Source organism: Chiloscyllium plagiosum, chromosome 2 (genome assembly GCF_004010195.1).
Source record: "Chiloscyllium plagiosum isolate BGI_BamShark_2017 chromosome 2, ASM401019v2, whole genome shotgun sequence".
NCBI classification, from domain to species: Eukaryota; Metazoa; Chordata; class Chondrichthyes; order Orectolobiformes; family Hemiscylliidae; genus Chiloscyllium; species Chiloscyllium plagiosum.
In genome coordinates, this window is record NC_057711.1 from 47,653,198 (window position 1) to 47,673,414 (window position 20,217).

At 39.5% G+C, this 20,217-nt stretch overlaps 1 protein-coding gene across 3 annotated transcripts in view; it reads left to right on the forward strand.

The window, feature by feature from the left end:
* Positions 1–20,217, forward strand: part of adgrv1 (adhesion G protein-coupled receptor V1) — a 559,481-nt gene that overhangs the window by 210,380 nt on the left and 328,884 nt on the right. For all 3 annotated transcript variants that reach the window (XM_043709105.1, XM_043709113.1, XM_043709123.1), the window contains 6 exons: positions 3,339–3,603; positions 5,009–5,131; positions 7,685–7,907; positions 12,945–13,149; positions 13,505–13,651; positions 19,093–19,348. In XM_043709105.1, the coding sequence (XP_043565040.1) occupies positions 3,339–3,603; positions 5,009–5,131; positions 7,685–7,907; positions 12,945–13,149; positions 13,505–13,651; positions 19,093–19,348 (1,219 nt within the window). The remainder of the gene's footprint in view (positions 1–3,338; positions 3,604–5,008; positions 5,132–7,684; positions 7,908–12,944; positions 13,150–13,504; positions 13,652–19,092; positions 19,349–20,217) is intronic.

Here is a 20,217-nt window from a genome sequence, read left to right on the forward strand (position 1 = left end):
GCCCTACTATAGGAAAGATACAGAGGCTTTGGAGAGGGTGCAAAGAAGGTTTACCAGGATGCTGCCTGGACTGGAGGGCTTGCCTTATGAAGAAAGGTTGAATAAGCTCAGACTTTTCTCTCTGGAGAGAAGGAGGAAGAGAGGAGACCTGATTAAGGTGTACAAAATAATGAGAGGAATAGATAATGTCAATAGCCAATGACTTTTCCCCAGGGCAGGATTGACTGGTATGAGAAGTCATAGTTTGAAGATATTAGGAGGAAGGTATAAAGGAGGCAGGTTCTTTACGCAGAGAGTTGAGAGTGCATGGTATACGTTTCCAGCTGTGGTGGTGGAAGCAGAGTCACTGGGGACATTTAACCTACTGCTGGGCATGTACATGGATAGCAGTGAGTTGAGGGGTGTGTAGGTTAAGTTACTATATTTTATACTAGAAGTAAATCTTGGCATAACATCGTGGGCCAAAGGGCCTGTTCTGTGCTGTACTTTTCCATGTGCTATGTTCTGTGCAGGCCAGACCAAGTAAGGTTGGCAGTTTTTCTCCCTAAAGAACATTAGGGAACCAGATAGGTTTTTCTGACAATTGACAGTGGATTCATTAAACTCTTAATCCCAGGTTGTACCAGAATAGAATCCAGTTCCCCAGAACATTAATTGGGTCTCTTGGTTAATAATCAGATGATAATACCAATAGGCCATTGCCTCCCCGAAAGAAAAACTAATCTCAACAACTACAGGCCAGTCAATTTAACTTCAGTAACTGGGAAGATTTCAGAAACAATAAATTGACACAAATAATTTTTGAGGGGAAAATGCATTTTAATTAAGGAAAACCAGCATGCTTTGTTAAGCTGAAAACATTTTTCATGAGGTTATAGTGTTGATGAAAACTATTTTGTTGATATAATATACTTCCAAAAGGTATTTAATAAAGTGCAGCACAACTGACCTGGAGCAAAGTTCATGGAATAAAAGTGCCAGTAGCAATGTGAATATATAATTTGCTCAGTGACATGAAGCAAAGAGTAGTGGTGAATGGTTGTTCTTTGGACTCAAGGAAGGTTTATAATGGAGTTCCCTAGGAATCAGGACCCCAGCTTTTCCTGACATATAAAGGACCTAGACATTGATGTACAGGGCAGTTTGAAAATTTACATAAACTTGTAAATATTGTAAACCATAAAGCAGAATGTAATATTTCAATAGAGCTAGGACATATTGGTGAAATTGGGATTGGAGAGGACTGGTGATGGTGATGGGTGGCATTGGATAACTGGCGGACAAAATGCAATGCACGGAAGTGAAGTAATTCATTTTGTAGGATGAATGCTGAGAGACAGTATAAAATAAAGAGCATCCCTCTGAAGGAACGGCTCGAATAGAGGGACGTGTGTATATAATGGGTGTAAAGTATTGGTGGCAAGACACATTGAGAGAATGGTTAAAGAATCATAAATACACTAGCCGTTATTAATATGGGCCCAGAGTACAAGAGCAAGGTGACTATGTTAAACTATTGTGACAAACAGAATTTATTTTCCATTATCAGTGGGGACAGAGGGGGGTGGATGTTGCCTAAGTAGTGTGTTTTTTTCTTTATCGACAGAGTGTGTATCCCAATGAAATGATTACAGTAGCTTGCTTTTCGACATTTTAAAAATGAAGGTAATTTGCTCGTATCCCAAATTACGCACATGTCTGATCAAGCTGTAGTAGAAAGAAGAAGTTGGGAGGGTGAGAATGCAAAGTGGCTACAAAGGCATACAATCAGGTTAAGTGAATGGATAACTAATGTAGGGAAGCGTGAAGTTATTTACTTTCTTCTGAAGAATGGAAAAACAGAACATTCTTTAAAAGGTGTGAGATTTGTAAACATTGATGTTCAGAGAGAAAGTTATCATGCAGGTACCATACAGTATGCAATTAGACAAGCAAATGGCATATTGGTTTTTCTTCCCAAGTGGATTTAAATGAAGGAATATAGGCGTCTTCTTATATTTATAACAAGGCTTTTGGTGATATCACATTTGGATCACTGTAAGGTTAGGCATTCCACATTTAAGGGAATATATTTACATTTGAGGCAGAACAATGAATGTTCACCAAATTAGTCCCAGGGCTGAGGGGATTATTTTATGATTAGACACTCACTAAATTGGATCTATATTTTCTGGTGTTTAGAAGAATGAGAGGCAATCTCTTTGAAACATACAAGATTGTGAAGGTGCTTCACAGGGTAGATGCTGAGAGATAATTTTTGTTGGTCAGAAAAACTAAAGCTTGGCAGTTCAGTCTCAGGATAAGGCACCAATTACTTAAGATTGAGATAGGAAATTTCTTCACTCAAAAGGTCAGGAAGCTTTGGAATTCTCTGTCCAAAGTGCTTTACAAGTAATTAAAAAGTTTTGTTGTGGGAAATGTGACAACAAAGTTCAACACACCACAATCATGCAAGGAGTAATGTTTAATGATAAGGTAATTTTGCCTGACAGATAAATATTGTCTCGAAGCTGCAGTGGCAGATAGCCACATAGGAAAGTGGTGTTATGATTATATTGGAGACGAGGATGGAATAAGACAGAGCTGGGTATTAAGACAGAGCTGGATGCAAGGTGTCCGGGAAAGATAGGGAATGAAAGAAATGCAGAGGGGAGGTGATATTGATTAAAGAGATTACAGTGCTGAAGAAGGAATAGGATCTAGAGGGATGAACATCATTACTTGGAGTTAAGTGCTGCGAGACAAGTTATTGAGAGAGGGGGACAATAAAGGTGTATAGATTAATGAATTTAATCTGTAAGCACATTGAGTAAACCGGTCCTGTTAGAAGCACCCAAAATGAGATGAGGACAGCATTATCTGCGAGTTTTCATGAACTTCAAGTGTAGCCAGGTTCTCTGATGTTAGCACCATTATTTGCTGCACAGGTACTTAAGGATAGATCAACTGCTGACCTAGTTTAATGTTGTGGTGTGGTGGTAATGTCTCTACCCCTGAGCCAGGTGGCCTGGGTTCAAGTCCCACCTGCTCCAGAGGTGCTTAATAAACATCTCTGAAAAGGTTCTGAAGAAAATGTCTATCACAAGCAAGGCCTGAAAGTAATTAAGGACATGATCAAACCAGAAATCAACACACTCTGATGTAGATTGGATTAGGAAATCGTCACTCAAACTCAAAAAAAGTGGTGAAATTTGTATCAGTCTTTTTAAAACTTGCATGATATTGTCACAGCTAAAGTTAAAAAATCTGTTTTGACAGTGACTTCCTACCACAATGTATAAATTAAACATTCTCTTAGGTCCAAAGTTAACATGCTGTTTCAAATAATATATTCACAGATCTATAGATGGACTGGGCATTTGTTTATTCCACACCAAAACCTTCCTACCCATGGGGCCACTGGCCTCACTTTGTTTAATCGAGGAAATCATTTGTACTTGGCCGTTTCCCAGTCCAGCTACAATCAAGTATCTGTTTTCTATCAATGGAGTGATGACCAGTTCAAAAAGCTACAAAATTTGATGGTTCAAGGAGCAACGCATGTTAGCAGCATGACTGTTGGAGCTGATGTTTACTTTGTCTTTTGTAACACCACAATTGGCGGTCAGTGAATGGGTTTTTAATTTCAGTGATATATTTTTAAATTGACATTGCATTCAAAAGTAGTGCCACCAACATATATATGCATTTGTGTGGATTTTCTTTCATGTGGAGCCATGTTTTTGATATCAAGTTTGAGAAACAAAAAAGCTCACGTTCAGTGAATTTCTGATGGGTGTGCTCTGCATTAATATACTTATTAACTCAAGATATTGAGGGGGTGGGGGGTTGGAGGTTTGAAATCTGATGGTTATGGTATTGAAGTTGTATCCTGGAAGTTCAGTTCACAATCCTGTACCAACGAGGTTGAAATTAAGGTTATTACTGAAAACCACTTGGTTACTCAACCAATATCCACCACTGAAATGAACCTGCCAACCCTTTCATCTCTAATGCAGTTCAGTGGAGAGGGGTAGAGAGAAGGATTTCAATGGCTGAAATGGTCATGTTTGGGCTCAGTGTGAGGTTGAACTGTTTTTATGAAAATCTGAATCCTTCCCACAGCATGCCCTTTCTGGTTTTAATGTGAGCAGGGGACGGTGAGCAGGAGGGATAGGATGGCAATTGAAATAATCATATAAGGCTATTTTCTTCACTTTTATCCACCATTTCCAATTTAAAGGGTAGAATGGAAACAGGGTAAGGATAGGTTGAGTAGGTAGGCCTTATAAACTTGGTAGTTTCTGGAAGATAAGGATTTCTGGATCCATGTGGTAAATGTCTTTTCATTTCGATCCAGCTTGATCCAGTATACCTATGTTGCCAAACTCCTGTGGTTGCATATTCCACCCTCACTCTAACTCTTTCAAGTTCCCCACACCATTGATGCCCCTGATCTCATGACCTAACCCCACATCCCCTGTAGCCTCAAATCCCAGTTAAAACACTGCTCCTGGGTGACATCGAGGCTTCCGTATGAACTACTATCCTCCCTACATCTGCCAGATCATAAACTTAAAACTCAACTCCACTCCCACCACTCCAAGCAACTGTCAAGACAAGATCCAAATCATTGCATCCATTTTGTAGAGTCTAGTGGCTGTGCAGCAGCTAAATTCAGATATTTGTGCAGATTCATGTTGATAATAGTGCTCTGGCAATACATGGTTGTGAGAAGGGTGTTTCACAGCCTTTGATCGGAGATATTGGTGGTCAGATATGACTTCATGTTTCTATTGCAGATTTGTTTTTGCCAAATTCTTTAGCTGTTCTTATTTGAATGAACCTTATTTTCTTTGAAATAGTTTGCTTTTTAAACTACAGCTTACTGACATCCCAGGAGGATACTGTTGTCATTAAACTTACTTGCTGAAAGGTTTTTATATTCTCTCTCACAGTCACTTTGGAATATAGCATATTACTTGTACACCAGTGCCTTAACTAAGTTTGCATTTATTACATTTCGCAGGCAACCACTCTTCTTGTCTGGTGTACATTTGGGAGACTGGTCAACTTGCTTTAAAACTGGTTCAGATGATTCCTGTTCAGACTGTGAGCAGTATCTTCCTTTTTATTCCTTCCTCAGACTTTGGTAAGACTTTAGACATGAACTCATCAAATAAGCAAATATGAAATTCTTTAAGAAAAATAAATGGTGCACAGAAAGATTTGAGAATAAGACATTATTGCATACAATGTATGTAATCAGATGGCAATACTAATGCAGAACTAAGTATTTGTGTTGGGCCTCAATACAAAGTTGATGGCATGTTGGCAGTCATGACCATTTAGGCTACTGTGGTATAGCTATCATGGTGTATTACTTTGATGCAGTACCTTTGGAAACATGATGTCAGAACTTTCTGAAGGAACAGCCAAAAGTATGGTTAATCAGACACTCATATGTATTAGTCATGCTATTGAGACTGCTTTTCCAGTTTATTTTGTGAAGAGAAACCTTCAATAGCTCTAATTCTCAAATCAGAGTACATAGACCCCTATGTGGAGATATGGATGTGTGCTTTCCAACACATAATTGCAGACCACCTCTTATTGAATCATAGTTTGTAGAATGGTTACAGAACAGAAGTCCTCTCAGCCCATTGTGTCATGGTGGATGTTTGAAGGTTATGTTCCAGTCTAGTGCATCATAGTTTAGAATAGATCCACATTATCGCTAATTTTTGAAACTATATCTAGCACATACAAGTCTAGACCATTAATATAGGTAAAGAAAACAGTAGTCCCCATAATGGTCCCTGAAGAACCCTTTGTGAATTCTGATACTCCCCCTAGTGACTTCCAAACACCTCAGACAGAGGGATCCCCATTACTGGCACAAGTAGTGCAGTTAACGTAACTGCCCTGATAAAACAAAATGCATAATTGAATTGAATTGAATTTATTGTTACGTGTACCGAGACATAATAAAATAAAATAATAATTTAAAAATGTACAGCTGTTTGCAGAATGGTTTATGAAAGCTTAAAGTGGTTCAGAAATAATTTGAAAGATTTTATTGAGCTTTATTTGCTTAGATATTAAGGACCCTGTTGCCTTATTTGAAGGTCAGGGATTTTGTATACTGAAGTAGGTGGCCTTCGTGCAACCATCACACCCACTGCTGACTTTCTCCCCTATTAAGCTGGGTGGGGAAGATGTTCAGCAACTTCCCTTAAACCTATTGAGGTAGGCTTCACTGCAGACTTTTACCTATTTGGGAGGGCTGTAGGGGATATCTCCTGGTGTCCACTGTGCTTATCAAGGCACACCACAAGATTCTAACCACTCTTTAACCATTCTCTGGTCTCTCAAATCTGCCATCTTTCCCTCTCATTAGGTCTGCTGGCCAGGCCCATTCAAAATCGTGGATTTACCTTTTAAACACAGGCTCCACCATGCTTCTTGTCGTGGACTGCTTGGCCACTGTTTGATAATGGTGATTCTGGGACTGCTGAGTTGATGGCCAATTACTGCAGGATAGCCAGGTTTTGGGTTGGAATGCTGCCAATTGATGTTTTAGTTCAGGGGCTGAGGTAATACAGTACCCCATAAAATCCAGCCCATGGTATCCTTCTATTTAATTAGTAACACTCAGGAGCTATAAGTACAATTTATGTGTGTGATTTCAAGAACATCACAAAATGGTGTGGGATATAACTGCCTCAAAGCTAATTTTTCAATGAAACTCCAGCATGATTACGTCAGGCACTTCTAATGCCAGTGAGCTCTGTCCCTACATTCCAAGTTTGTGTCTCTTGAGGTAGATCGTGATCTGGAAGATCAGAAAATGCTTATTCCCAATCTGTTTGCACCTAATTTTGTTAGATAGCTATGAAGCCTAATAATAATTACTGAATGATGATCATTACCACATTCATAAACATAATCAAACAATATACTGCTGGTTGTAATCTAGTTAAGTTGGAATTTGATCAGCTAAAATACATATTGGCGGCACGGTGGCACAGTGGTTAGCACTGCTGCCTCACAGCGCCAGAGACCCGGGTTCAATTCCCGCCTCAGGCGACTGACTGTGTGGAGTTTGCACGTTCTCCCTGTGTCTGCGTGGGTTTCCTCCGGGTGCTCCGGTTTCCTCCCACAGTCCAAAGCTGTGCAGGTCAGGTGAATTGGCCTTGCTAAATTGCCCGTAGTGTTAGGTAAGGGGTAAATGTAGGGGTATGGGTGGGTTGCGCTTCGGCGGTCGGTGTGGACTTGTTGGGCCGAAGGGCCTGTTTCCACACTAAGTAATCTAATCTAATCTAATCTAATATTAAGTGCTAACTTGTACTAATGCTTTCAGTAATTGAACTTCAATTATTCTCCATCTCATTACCAATTATCAGAATATAATACAACCGCCAACAGTTTTCTCAGGTTTTGGAGTTTTATATCAGAAGACCAGTGTTAAGCTTTTTATAAAGATGGGAAAGGTTCAGTTTGGAATGCAGTAGTGCTGTTTCTGAACTTGATTCAAGATGCTTTTGAAATGAGATTGAGGACTCTCAATTATTGCCAGTCCCAGAATTGGGATGGGGTTTGTCCTCCAAGTGGTGCATACTGAATGTTCTGCTGTATTGCAACTTCAAAGTGCTTTTTTTTGGATCAGTTGTACAGATTATGCAGATACCAATTTTTTTTTCAGTTCATCTCCTGCTGACTGGTGAAAATCGGTCACTCCTCTACAAATGGAACTCAGCAACCAGTCAGTTTACATCAGTGCTGGAACTTCCTGCGGCAAATTATATGGTTCCTGTCACTGTGCCTTCATTTAATGGAACCAAAACCCTCATCGCTTCAGCAGGTGATTTGGAATCCTGGGTATATGAGCTAGTTTCTGTATCTAACCAATCCGATTTTATTCCAGGGTAAGAATTTCTATTTGCTTATGCTTTTTAAAATTTACTTTATTTGAAAGAAATGCATATTTTTCTCGTTAAAATAAATGAGAGGAGCAAATCTTGATATGACCGAAATTCACTGACCAAAACATTTTCGGGGCTAGGTGAATATTTATTCCTGGACATAAAAATGCAAAGATTTGAGGTGATATTATGTAATGCTAGATCTGAGCATCTTTCCCATTGCTTTATTGCTTTGTGATTTCCAAGGTTTCCGAAGAGAGCTGGATGGAGTGGTCTGTGTCAATAAAAGATGTAAAAAAGTTCAAAAAGAGTTGAAGGAAATTTCTGACCATGTCACTGCATTATCTCAAAGTTCATACAAAAAGTTCCCAGATGCCGTATTAAATTTTGCATCTGTTCTGATTATAAATCAGCAGCTTTGAGACAGGTTGATAGCGAGGTACCGAGGTCTGAAAATATGATTTCCACTTTCATAGTCCAGCCCTTCCTTTGAATGTTGTGACCTGGAAACTCTGATAGCGCATTGCTGTACCTCTCAACCACTTCTCAGCATCTCCATTACCTTGGTATTTCCAGACTGCTTGGCCAAAAACTTCAGTTACTGACACAAATTCTCTTGCTTGTCACTTTTTTGATTTCTTAAACTCAACCAGACTGTTTGCAACATTGCTGATTTATTTAACCATGAACTTAGTTTTGACTGTGCATTCTCTTCATGGCAAAGACCTTCATAGCACCATCCAATCTTATCTGCCTCAGTTCAGTCACTGCCAAAACTCTCAAATAAGCCAATGGACATACAAAGAGAAGGCATAGACCATTCAGGCCCTTGAACCTGATCTGCTTGAAACCTTAGATCCACAACGCTGCCCACCCTGATATCCTTCCATCCTCTTGCTCACCAAGAATCTACTTATCTCTGCTTTAAAAAAATTCAAAGACTCTGCTTCCCCTATTTTGTATTCACAAAGAGAGTTTCTAACGTTCATGGTACAATGTTGGCAGCTCCAACAACATTCAAGAAGCTTGACACCACCCAACATGAAGAAACCCATTTGGTTGACATGTGTCCACCAACATTCACTTCTTCCACCACTGACACAATGTATACCATCTGCAAGATGTGGTGCAGCAATTTACCAAGGCTTCTTACACTGTATTTTTCAAACTCACTCCACTGGCATCGAGAAAAACCCAGAGAGCAGATACATGGGAACACCACCATCACCTTTGTGTTTCCCTTGAAGCTATTCACCATCCGAGGCAATGATGCCAACATCCCAAGAATGTATCAGAAGAAACAAAATGTGGTCTCCTATATCTTGTATAACTGAAACATAACTGCCCTTCTTTTGTATTCAATTCTTCTTGCAATATATGACGTACATGATACATGATCTTTGCTTTCCTAATTACTTGGTGTTTATGGATGCTAGCCTTTTGTGATTCATATACTCGGCCACACATTGAAGATCCCACTGCATCTTCAACCTCTGCAATCTCTCACCATTTAGATATTATGCATTTTCTTTTGTTCTTCCTGCCAAAATGGACATTACATTTGTTCCATATTTTACTCTGTTTGCCATATCCATGACTACTCACTTAACATATCTACATTTTTTTGTAGCCTCAAAGTTTTTTTTCCACCTTGGAGTTAGCTATTCTAATTCTTTGCTGGCTGCTTCCATTCTCAACCCTGGCAAAGTTAATCTTATCTAATGTCTGTATCCTATTCAGTGTCAAGTTCCACTCATTCATAGAGTCATAAAGTCATGTAAAGTCATGGAAACAGACCCTTCCATCAACCAGTCCATGCCAAACATAATCCCAAGCTAAACTAGTCCCACCTGCCTGCTCCTAGCCCATATCCCTCCAAACCTACCCAATTCATGCATCTATCCAAATGTCTTTTAAAAGTTGTAATTGTATCACTTCTCAGGACGTTCTTTCCACAACTGAGTCACCCTCTGTGTAAAACATTTGCCTCACATGTCCCTTTTAAATCTCTCTTCTCTCACCTTAAAAATATGCCCCCAATCTTGAAATCTGTCACCCTAGAGAAAAGACAACTACCATTAACTCTATTTATGCTTCTCATTATTTAATAAACTTCAATCAGGTTGCCTCTCAACCTCCTACGCTCCAGTGAAAAAAGGTCCAAGCCTATCCAGCCTTTCTGTATATCTCAAACCTTCCAAACCTGGCAACATCCTGGTCGATCTCTTCTGAATCCTCTCCAGTTTGATAATATCCTTACTATAGCTGGGTGGCCAGAACTGGACACAGTACTCCAGAAGAGGTCTCACCAATGTCTTGTACAATCTTAACGTCCCAACTCCTATACAGAAAGGACTGTGCAATGAAAGCAAGCATACCAAACATCCTTTTAACCACCCTGTCTATATGTGATGCAAACTTCAAAGAACTGTATACCTTGCACCCCTATATCTCTCTGTTCCATAGCACTACCCAAAACCCTACCATTAACTGGATAAGCCCTATCCTTGTTTGTTGTACCAAAATGCAATACCTCACATTTATCCAGATTGAAGTCCAATTTTTAGCGCATTGGGACCATTTAATCAAGTTTCCTTTGTAATCTTAGAAAACCTTTTTCACTGTCTACTCTGCCACCAAACTTATTAACAATGCTTTCTATATTCTCATCCAAATCAATTATATAAATGACAACAAAAGAGGGCCCAGAACCAATCCCTGTGGAACACCACTCTTATTGTAGAGGATTACCAAACTAATTCCAGGATGGTGGAACTGTCCTATGAGGTGAGACTGAGGAGTCTGGACCTGTCTTATGTTGAGTTGAGACGAGTGAAAGGAATCTGATTGAAATTTACAAAATTCTCAAAATTCAGTTCCCTTGCCTGGGGTAGTGTGATGATCAGAGTATTTATTAAATGATGAGAGATTGGGAAATGTTGATGTCCAAAGAAATCTATGTATTTTTGTTCTTAAGTCACTGAAAACGAACATGCAGGTGCAGCAATGAATTAAGGAGAAAAATTGTAACAGATCTTAAATAAAAGCAAGAAACCAGGGAACAGAATAACATTAGAACAGGAGTAAGCCACTCAGTCCCTCAAGCCTGCTTGATCAAGGCTGATATTCACCCAAGGGCCATTCTTTTGTTCTATCCCCATATCCATGATATTGTAAGTACCTAGAAATCTATCAATCTCTGGCTTGAACATATTCAAAGACTGACCTTCCATCACACTCTGTGATAGGGGAATTTCTAGGATTCACTACTCTCTGAACGAAGAAGTTACTCGTCAGTACTCAGTAGGTTTGGCTGCTACTCTAACATTGTGTTCCCTGGTTCTGGACACCTCTGACCATCACACTACCCCAGGCAAGGTAACTGACTTTTGAGAATTTTGCAAATTTCAATCAGGTTATCTCTCGTTCTTCTGAACTCAAGATAATACAGTTCCAGTCTCCTCAATCTCACCTCTCTGGACAGTTCCACCATCTTGGAATTAGTCTGGTGATCCTCCGCTGTAAGAATTAGCTAAAGGGCCACACATGTACATAATACTCCCAATGCAGTCTTACCAAGGTTCCACGCAATTGAAGCCTGGCATCTTTACAGTATTCAAACCTGTACACAGTCTTGTGATAAGGTCATCATGCAGTTCCGAAGAAGAGTCATACTGGACTTGAAGTGTTAGCTCTCTTTCTCTCAGCAGAATGCAGCCAAACATGCTAAGTTTTTCCATCATTTCTTGCTTTTATTTAAGATCTGGTACAATTTTTCTCCTTAATTCATTGCTGCACCTGCATGTTCGTTTTCAGTGACTTAAGAACAAAAATACATAGATTTCTTTGGACATCAACATTTCCCAATCTCTCATCATTTAATAAATACTCTGCATCTCTTTTCCTCCTACCAAAGTAGATAACAACATACTTATTCATTTTATTTTCTATCAGCCATGCTCTTGCTTATTCATTCAGCTTGTCTAAAACGGCTTCAAAGCTTCTTTGCATCCTCCTCACAACTCTCATTCTCTCCAAGCTTTGCATTATCTGCCAAACTTCGTGCCTGTACCCTCTACAGTGAAGACCGATGCAATCATAAAAATTGCACTCAATGATATCTTTATTTAAGGGTGAAGAGGATAGATTGGGGTTAGTTACTTCATTGATTTCCGACACACAAAAGTGAGCACGATTGCATTGAGAAATGGTTTGCCTGGCTGCCAAAATTGAAACCCATCAACAGCTTTTATTAAGGTCAGGCTTCTGCAATGATATGGTCATAGCTTGACAAGCGCAGCAGGTCAGGCAGCATCCAAGGGCTCATGCCCGAAACATCGATTCTCCTGCTCCTTGGATGCTGCCTGACCTGTGCGCTTTTCCAGCAACTCATTTTCAGCTCTGATCTCCAGCATCTGCAGTCCTCACTTTCTCCTCATAGCTTGACAAACCAATTATTCCTTGAGCCCTTTAGCAATGTGTAACCTGTACATTCTTAATTGTTGTCTTTTATCACTGGTCATTCTTGCTTTTGAGTGAGATGATTATGTGTTCATTCCAAGACTGAGCAAATAATATAGGTTGACACTCAGTGCAATTGTGAGGGAATCCTGCTTCATTAAAGGTAGTGTCTTTCAGAGAGGAGATTGTAAATCCAAGTTTCCGTTTCCAATTCAGATGCAAATGGCTGTGACATTGCATTATTTGATGAGTAAGAGGTCACTCTGATATACAATTCAATATTTGGCCCTTTTACCAATACCCACAGTTGATAGACGAGTTGTTTATTATCCTTCTTATTTGTCGGATCTTGACAAATGCAAATTTGATGTGCTGCCTTACCTGTGACAATTACTCTTGCAAAGAAACTCTGCATGTAAGGTGTTTGCGACTAGCTGAGCACTCGAACACTGCTGTATAGAGAAAGTTATTTGTTGTTAAAAACTGAGTTGTATTTTACAGTGCTGTTAAATTGCTACTGTTCTTGCAGTATTAATGTAAATATTAATGACAATATGCTGTCACTTATTAAATTAATAGGTCTGGTGAACTCATATTTGAACCTGGGGATAAAGATGCTGTGATTGCCATAAGTATTCTTGATGATGATATACCAGAAGATGATGAGACTTTTGCAGTGAGGCTTACAAATGCAAAAGGAGGAGCTGAAATTGGTTCCAATGATCAAGTAACTATAGTCATCCAGTCGAATGATGATGCACATGGGATAATTGGTTTTGTGCAGGTACTCATTTTCATACTTATTTGCTTTATCAATAAATATTCTTCAGTGTTATTAAAACAGTTCTGAGGCATTTTATATGTCTTGAGTTCCAGAGTTGTATTTTTATCATGAAAAGATTATTTGTTCGAGCCTGAACTTAAAGTAACAGTAATACAACATCCAAATAGAATTATGATGAGGCAACTTTATTATTATTGAGAACACTGATCAAAATTGTTTATGTATTGCAAGTGTAAAATAAATAGTTTTTTTTGTAAGTAAACTTATGATTAAATGGCAAGAAGACGACGCAGTAGTTTAAAAAAAATTCTGAACTTCATTCAAAGTTTAGGGTATGTTTTTCTCCCTCTCTCAGAGTTCATTGTCCAAGCAAGCAGAAGAATTGGAACAAAATAATGAGGTCACTCTGAGCATTGAACGGCTGCGCGGAACACAGAAAGTTGTGACTGTACAATGGACAGTCAGTGGACACATCAATGACATCTTTCCAACTTCTGGAGTGGTAAAGATATTCTACTATTTTTAAAAAATCACTTGATCTGTTTCCATGTCACCAAAATCTGTGGATTTTGACAACTAATGGATTTAGATTTTACTTCTTCAAAGTTTGTGTGAAGATTTGTAGCTCGGGTGCTCGTTGTTGTGGTTCTGTTCGCCGAGCTGGAAGTTTTTGTTGCAAACGTTTCGTCCCCTGGCTAGGCGACAGCCCTTGGTCCATATCCCTCCATTCCTTGCATATTCATGTGCCGATGTAAAAGTTTCTTAAATGCCCTATCTGCCTCCACCACCACCTCTAACAGTGCATTCCAGACTCCTACCACTCTCTGGCTCAGTGGTTAGCACTGCTGCCTCACAGCACCAAGGATCTGGGTTTGATTCCAGCCTCGGGTGACTGTCTGACTGGAGTTTGCACATTCTCCCCGTGTCTGCGTGACTTTCCTCTGGGTGCTCTGGTTTCCTCCTACAATCCAAAGATGTGCAGGTTAGGGCAATTAGCCGTACTAAATTGCCCATTGTGTTCAGGGATGTGTAAGTTAGGTGCATTAGTCTGAGGTAAATGTAGAATAATAGGGTCTGGGTGGGTTACTCTTTGGAGGGTCAGATTGGACTTGTTGGGCCAAATGGCCTGTTTGCACACTGTTAAGGATTTTATGATTCTATCTCCTTTGAGCTTTCCCCCTCTCACCTTGAATGCATGCCCCCTAGTTTTAGGCATTTAATTCGACTGGGACAACACTACTATCGTAGGGCAAGCCAGACAGAGAACAGCTAGGGAATTCCTAGAGGCATGGCATTCATCCACAAACTCCATCAACAAACACATCGACCTGGACCCAATATACCAACCACTACAGCGGACAGCTGAAACTGACAACCGGAAGCGGCAGGGACAGACCACTATAAACACCGGAGGAAACATCAAAGAAGCGCTTCGCAGGAGGCTCCCAAGCACTGATGATGTCGCCTAGCCAGGGGACGAAACGTTTGCAACAAAAACTTCCAGCTCGGCGAACAGAACCACAACAGATTTTACTTCTGTTAATAGAGTCATAGAGATGTACAGCATGGAAACGGACCCTCCGGCAAACCCGTCCATGCCGACCAGATATCCCAACCCAATCTAGCCCCACCTGCCAGCACCCAGCCCATATCCCTCCAAACCCTTCCTATCCATATACCCATCCAAATGCCTCTTAACTGTTGAAATTGTACCAGCCTCCACCACTTCCTTTGGCAGCTCATTTCATACCCGTACCACCCTCTGTGTGAAAAAGCTGCCCCATAGGTCTCTTTTATATGTTTCCCCTCTCACCCTAAACCTATGCCCTCTAGTTCTGGACTCCCAGACCCCGGGGAAAAGACTTTGCTATTTACCCTATCCTTCAAAAATAACTGGGCTAAAGCTTATTATTTTCCACTCTTTTTTTGGCAAGTACAACAACTTTTGTGTTTTGGCCAACCAGAAAATACTCTATAGTGTAACCCATTTTATTTCCACTGAACATTGCAGTAGTCATTCTGGTATTGATCACAGTCTACATAAGTAGTGAAATTTAAATTGCCCTTCTCATTTCCCTTTTCTAAACTTGAACTGGTATTATCCAGCTCTGGAACTGGTGGGGATCTCAAACATATTATCAGGATCCAATTGAAGGTGAAGCTTTTAAGTTTATACAATAGCTACCCTGCACTTCTCTTCAGAATAAGTAATGCCAGGTTCATCAGTCTCGCTTCATAATTCAGATGTCTTTAACTAGGTCATCTATTTAGTCACCCAATAGCTGCATATCCTTACTGTAGCACAGCAACCTAAATTGTATACATGACATTTGTATGGTTATAGTGGTATTTTCCACAGATTCTGTTACCTCTCAGGATTCTTGCTGTACCTCTCTGGCTACAGTTTCCAAGAACTGGTAATTTTCCCTTACGATTGTCAACAAAATACTCATTACTATTTACAGTGAGCTGTCTACCAACCATAATCTCTCTGCCTATTGTCTCAGGTTAACTGGTTTAAATTGCCTGTTTATTTCCCCGTATTCATTGTTTTGCATTGGTCCACATTAATTACCATCTTTGAGTTATGAATCTGCTTTCCCAGCACTTTTTTGCCAGATGTCTGAAATAATAACAAAGTTCCAGAAGTAATCAGGAGTCAGGCATCAGCCAGAGCTGCTAAGTCTTTTCAGTACATTCAGTTTTTATTTTTAAATTTAATGCTTTATTTGCTCTTAAAATATTCTATATTCATGGGTATATGACTCTACTTTCAAGGCACTATGCACCTGCACCACTAGGCCTCTTTGTTCTGCAAAACGTTTCTTTTTTTTTTCTTATTTCTTTTGCCCTGCAGCTTGGAGAAAGGCCATTCAGCCCAAACTGGTCTGTGCAGACCAAAATGGCAATCCATGCTAACCCCATTTCCCTACACTCAGTCCATATCCTTCTAAACTTTTCTGAACCATTTATTTATCTACACGTCTTTTAAACGTTGATAATGTACCTACCTCAACCACTCCTGCTGGTAGCTTATTCCTATGTGTAACATCCTTTGTGTAAGAAAGTTCCCCCTCAGGTTCCCTTTTTTTCCCCACCTAAACTTAATCTAATGCCCTCTAGCCCTCAATTCCAACCCTCTGAACAAGACTGAGAATATTGTTACGACATGGGGTCAACCCTCCTGCATAATTTAAAACCAGCAACACAGAAAAGATTTATCCCGTGCAGTAATCTATAAACATTTGAGTGGCCAAAAATTATTTAAAGTAAAAATTAACAATTTTATTTCTTAAAGTATAACAGAGAATAATTAACTGACAACTATGTACAAGTCCTTACTCTAACCTATCTTTTGCGTCTCTTCTATAATACTCGTCCGATCAAACTCCCAATTAGGATTTACAAAACAACACTTCTTATCTCAAAACCAGGCAGCTTTCAGATCTTCTATTTGGATCTTCCTGTGTCTTCTTTTCTTCTTCTTAGGAATTTCTGTGTCATGGGTTACTGATCGAAAACGTACCTTTTAAGGGAACTATTTTTCAAGCAGTCTGTTACATGCTGAGGCCTGACAGTTCTCCTCTCAACTGTTCAATTTACCCCCAGGTTTTCTACCCCCAAATTGTGTCATTGGATTGTGTCATTGGCTTTTAAGGTTGTCAATATACTAAATTCAAACTGGACTGGAGTTTGGTATTTTTTGGGGTATAATTTAAAATGATTAGCTGAATTCAAATTTGTTTTTGTCTTCAGGCAACGAGCCAATTGAGTTGTTTGACCAAGTGTTACATTCTTACCTTCTTGAGAACACTTGGTGCTGTTTCCAGTAGTTCTGCAGCTTTTAACTCTCTTAAAGTACACCCACATCTTCATAACAACATTCACCCTATCCATGCCTCTCATGATCTTATACACTGCTATAAGATCCCCCCTCAGTTTCCTATGCTCTAAAGAAAAAGGTCTTAGCTTGTCCAACCCTCCCTACAACTCAGACCTTTGAGTCCTGGCAACGTCCTTGTAAACTTCTTCTGCACTGTTTACAGTTTAATAACATCCTTCTTATAGTAATGAGACCAAATGTGGCTTCACCAATGTCCTGTGCAACTGCAACATAACTTCCCAGCTTCTATACTCAATGCACTGACTGATGAAGGCCAGTGAGTCAAAAGCTTTCTTCAGTGTGTCAAGGGCACCACCATTAACTGTATAAGTCCTGCATGGTTTGCTTTATCAAAATGCAACACCTCACATTTATCTAAATTAAGCTCCATCTGCCACTTCTTGGCCCACTGGCCAATCTGATCATGGTTAAAAATTGATCTTATTTTTAACACATTTCTATAATATTGTGTAAATAGCTCTTTAGTCATCAAAATGCATCATAAGATGAACAAAATTTTTTTTTTAACTTACGGTATCAGTAGAATGTTGCCAGATCTGTTTTCAATCAACACAAACTATTTTGGCAAAACAGTTCTCACTGAAAAATACCACACTCAGGAGTTACCATTCAGGCATTAGACACATTTGTAAGGTTTTCATAATTTGAATCCTGGTTTTAGAAAAGGTCTCTAAAAGGTGTCAGTATGTAGAAATGCAGCTTTTGTGACAATTGATCTACGCTCACAGAAATACGTGACTGGAAGAGCTTAAAACTAAATGTTGACTTTATTTTTCCAGCTATGGGTGAATCCACTCTAACATTTATATGACCCAATGGTTCATCTCACTTTAGCCTTGTTAACCTCATCTGTAAGGCCTTTATCAGTATAAATCCGACAATGGTGTTTGTCCCTTAGCTAGTAACTTCAAGCTTTCTCCAACAGTCTTTGTTTTCTGTAACTTTTTATTTTGTCCTCAAATTTATCTGTTGACATGAAAACTTAATGGTTACGAGGACTTCTTTTAGTTCTGTTCTAAGATAATTCTACAGATGTAGTATTGCTGCAAAACTTTCCTGTTGCACTCTTGGAGTTGCTTTCTTTGCTTGTGATTCCTTTCTGGTATAAGAATCACCTCCAGACTCACCATCGCTACCTGCACTGAATTCACCTTTTGTCTTATAGTGGAATCAATATTCAAACTTGCCAATTCTCTGCTTGCATGTCCTACACCATTCTATTCATTAGATTTCTCTGTCACCTGGATGTGGATCATTCACATTATGACTACCCAGCCCTTGATCATTCACAATCTTTTCTTTATATACATGAACATTTCAGATGTAAGTTGGCTCATTTACTTCTATCACTTGTTCATGTTTTGAGATTTTGCGATCAATTCCAGTTAATCACAAGGAAGGAAGCTTAATGGTTTGATAACTGCTGTCTTATGAGCAGGATCTATTACTAAAGGAAAGCCTTTGCATTCCCCATGATTTTACATTGCACTAAATCGCTGAATTAAATTCCGTCTCAGATGTCTTTATATGTTGGTTATGTTCTGTATTTCTGAAGGAGCTGGGGATTGGATTTCCTGACTAGAAATGCTGAACTCAACACTAATGACTGTGATTGCCACTTCTTTGAAATATCTGGGCCAATGCTTCAGAGCTCTCTGAATTGTCTCCAACACTTCCACTTTGATGAGAGGCCATCTCCCTGCATGTTGGGAAGATTTCCTTTCCTTAAGAACATTGCTGAAACCAGTTAGCTTTCTATAATATTCTGACAATTTATTTCTTGCTTTCCCTGCTATTGGCTTCAGGAACAGTATTGCATATATTTTCATCAACAGAAATGAACATGAAGCACTGTTACCAGATATATCCTTCTGTAGTAATGTTGGCCTGACTGACTCTCGTATAATGGATGAGAGGTCACAGATCAGATAACAGCTATGAGCTGGCAATACTCAATTTGTTTGTTTGGTGTTGAAGTGTTTCATAATTCATCTTCAAATTTATACTCTACGTTTGATTAATATGGCCCAATATTACAGTTCACTTTTGCAGAGGGTCAAGCTCTCACTACAATTTCACTTACCGTATTGGCTGACAACGTCCCAGAAGTAGCTGAGATTGTAACTATAACTCTTATGAATGTCACCACAATGGATGTGCAAGAACAAGCCAAAGGAGCAACTATTGACTTGAATAAAAGAAACGCTGTATTGACTATCCTTCCTAATGATTCCCCATATGGTGTGGTTGGCTGGGATATAAGCTCACGCCATGTCTTTGTGCAGGAGCCAGAATGTAAGTTTTGTTTTCGGTATTTGGGATTAATTATTGTTTGGTAACCTTTGAATATTTGGCACATTGGTCATTTGTAATTAAACTGAAGTTCATCAAAGAAGGAAATCTGCTGTACTTAACTTGTTTGGCTTGAATGTGACTCCAGACTCAAAGCAATATGGTTAACTCATAAATGCCCTCTGAAATGGTCTGGCAAACCAGTCAGTTGTTTCAAACCACTGCAAATTCACAAAGAAATGAAATGGAGGGACTTCTGGGCATTGATCTAGGGACTGGAAATAAAAGTCCTAAAGCCATCTCTGTTAATTCTGCTAAGTCCTTCTTATTAATATCTGGAGGCTTGTACTAAAAGTGAGTGAACTTTTCCAAACTCGTCCAGGAGCAGCCTGACACTGTCATTATCAAAGAATCAAACCTCACAGGTAATTTCCCAGAGACTTGCCAAGACCATCCTGTTCTACCATGAGGACAGGCCTTCCACACGTGGTGGCACAGTGCTATACATTGAGGAGGGAGTTCACTGCGAATTCTCAACAGTGACCTAGAACTCCATGCAGTCTCATGGCATCATTGTCAAGGAACTTCTTGCTGATTACAAATTACACCCTGTCACCCACCAGCTCTGTTTAGTACTGTTTAGCAACTGAGAGTGATAAGGTCACCGAATGTACTCTGATTGGAAATGTAGTAAGTAACCACCAAAAGGGAAAACCTATTTGACCCTATCATTATGCAGATTCATCTGTCGCTATTCCAGCAAGGAAGAAGGATTGTAGAAAGGGAATAAATCAACCATGGTTAACTGGGAAAGTTGAGAATAGCATCAAATTGAAAAAAAAAATTAAATCTGGCAAAGATCAGTAGTAAGT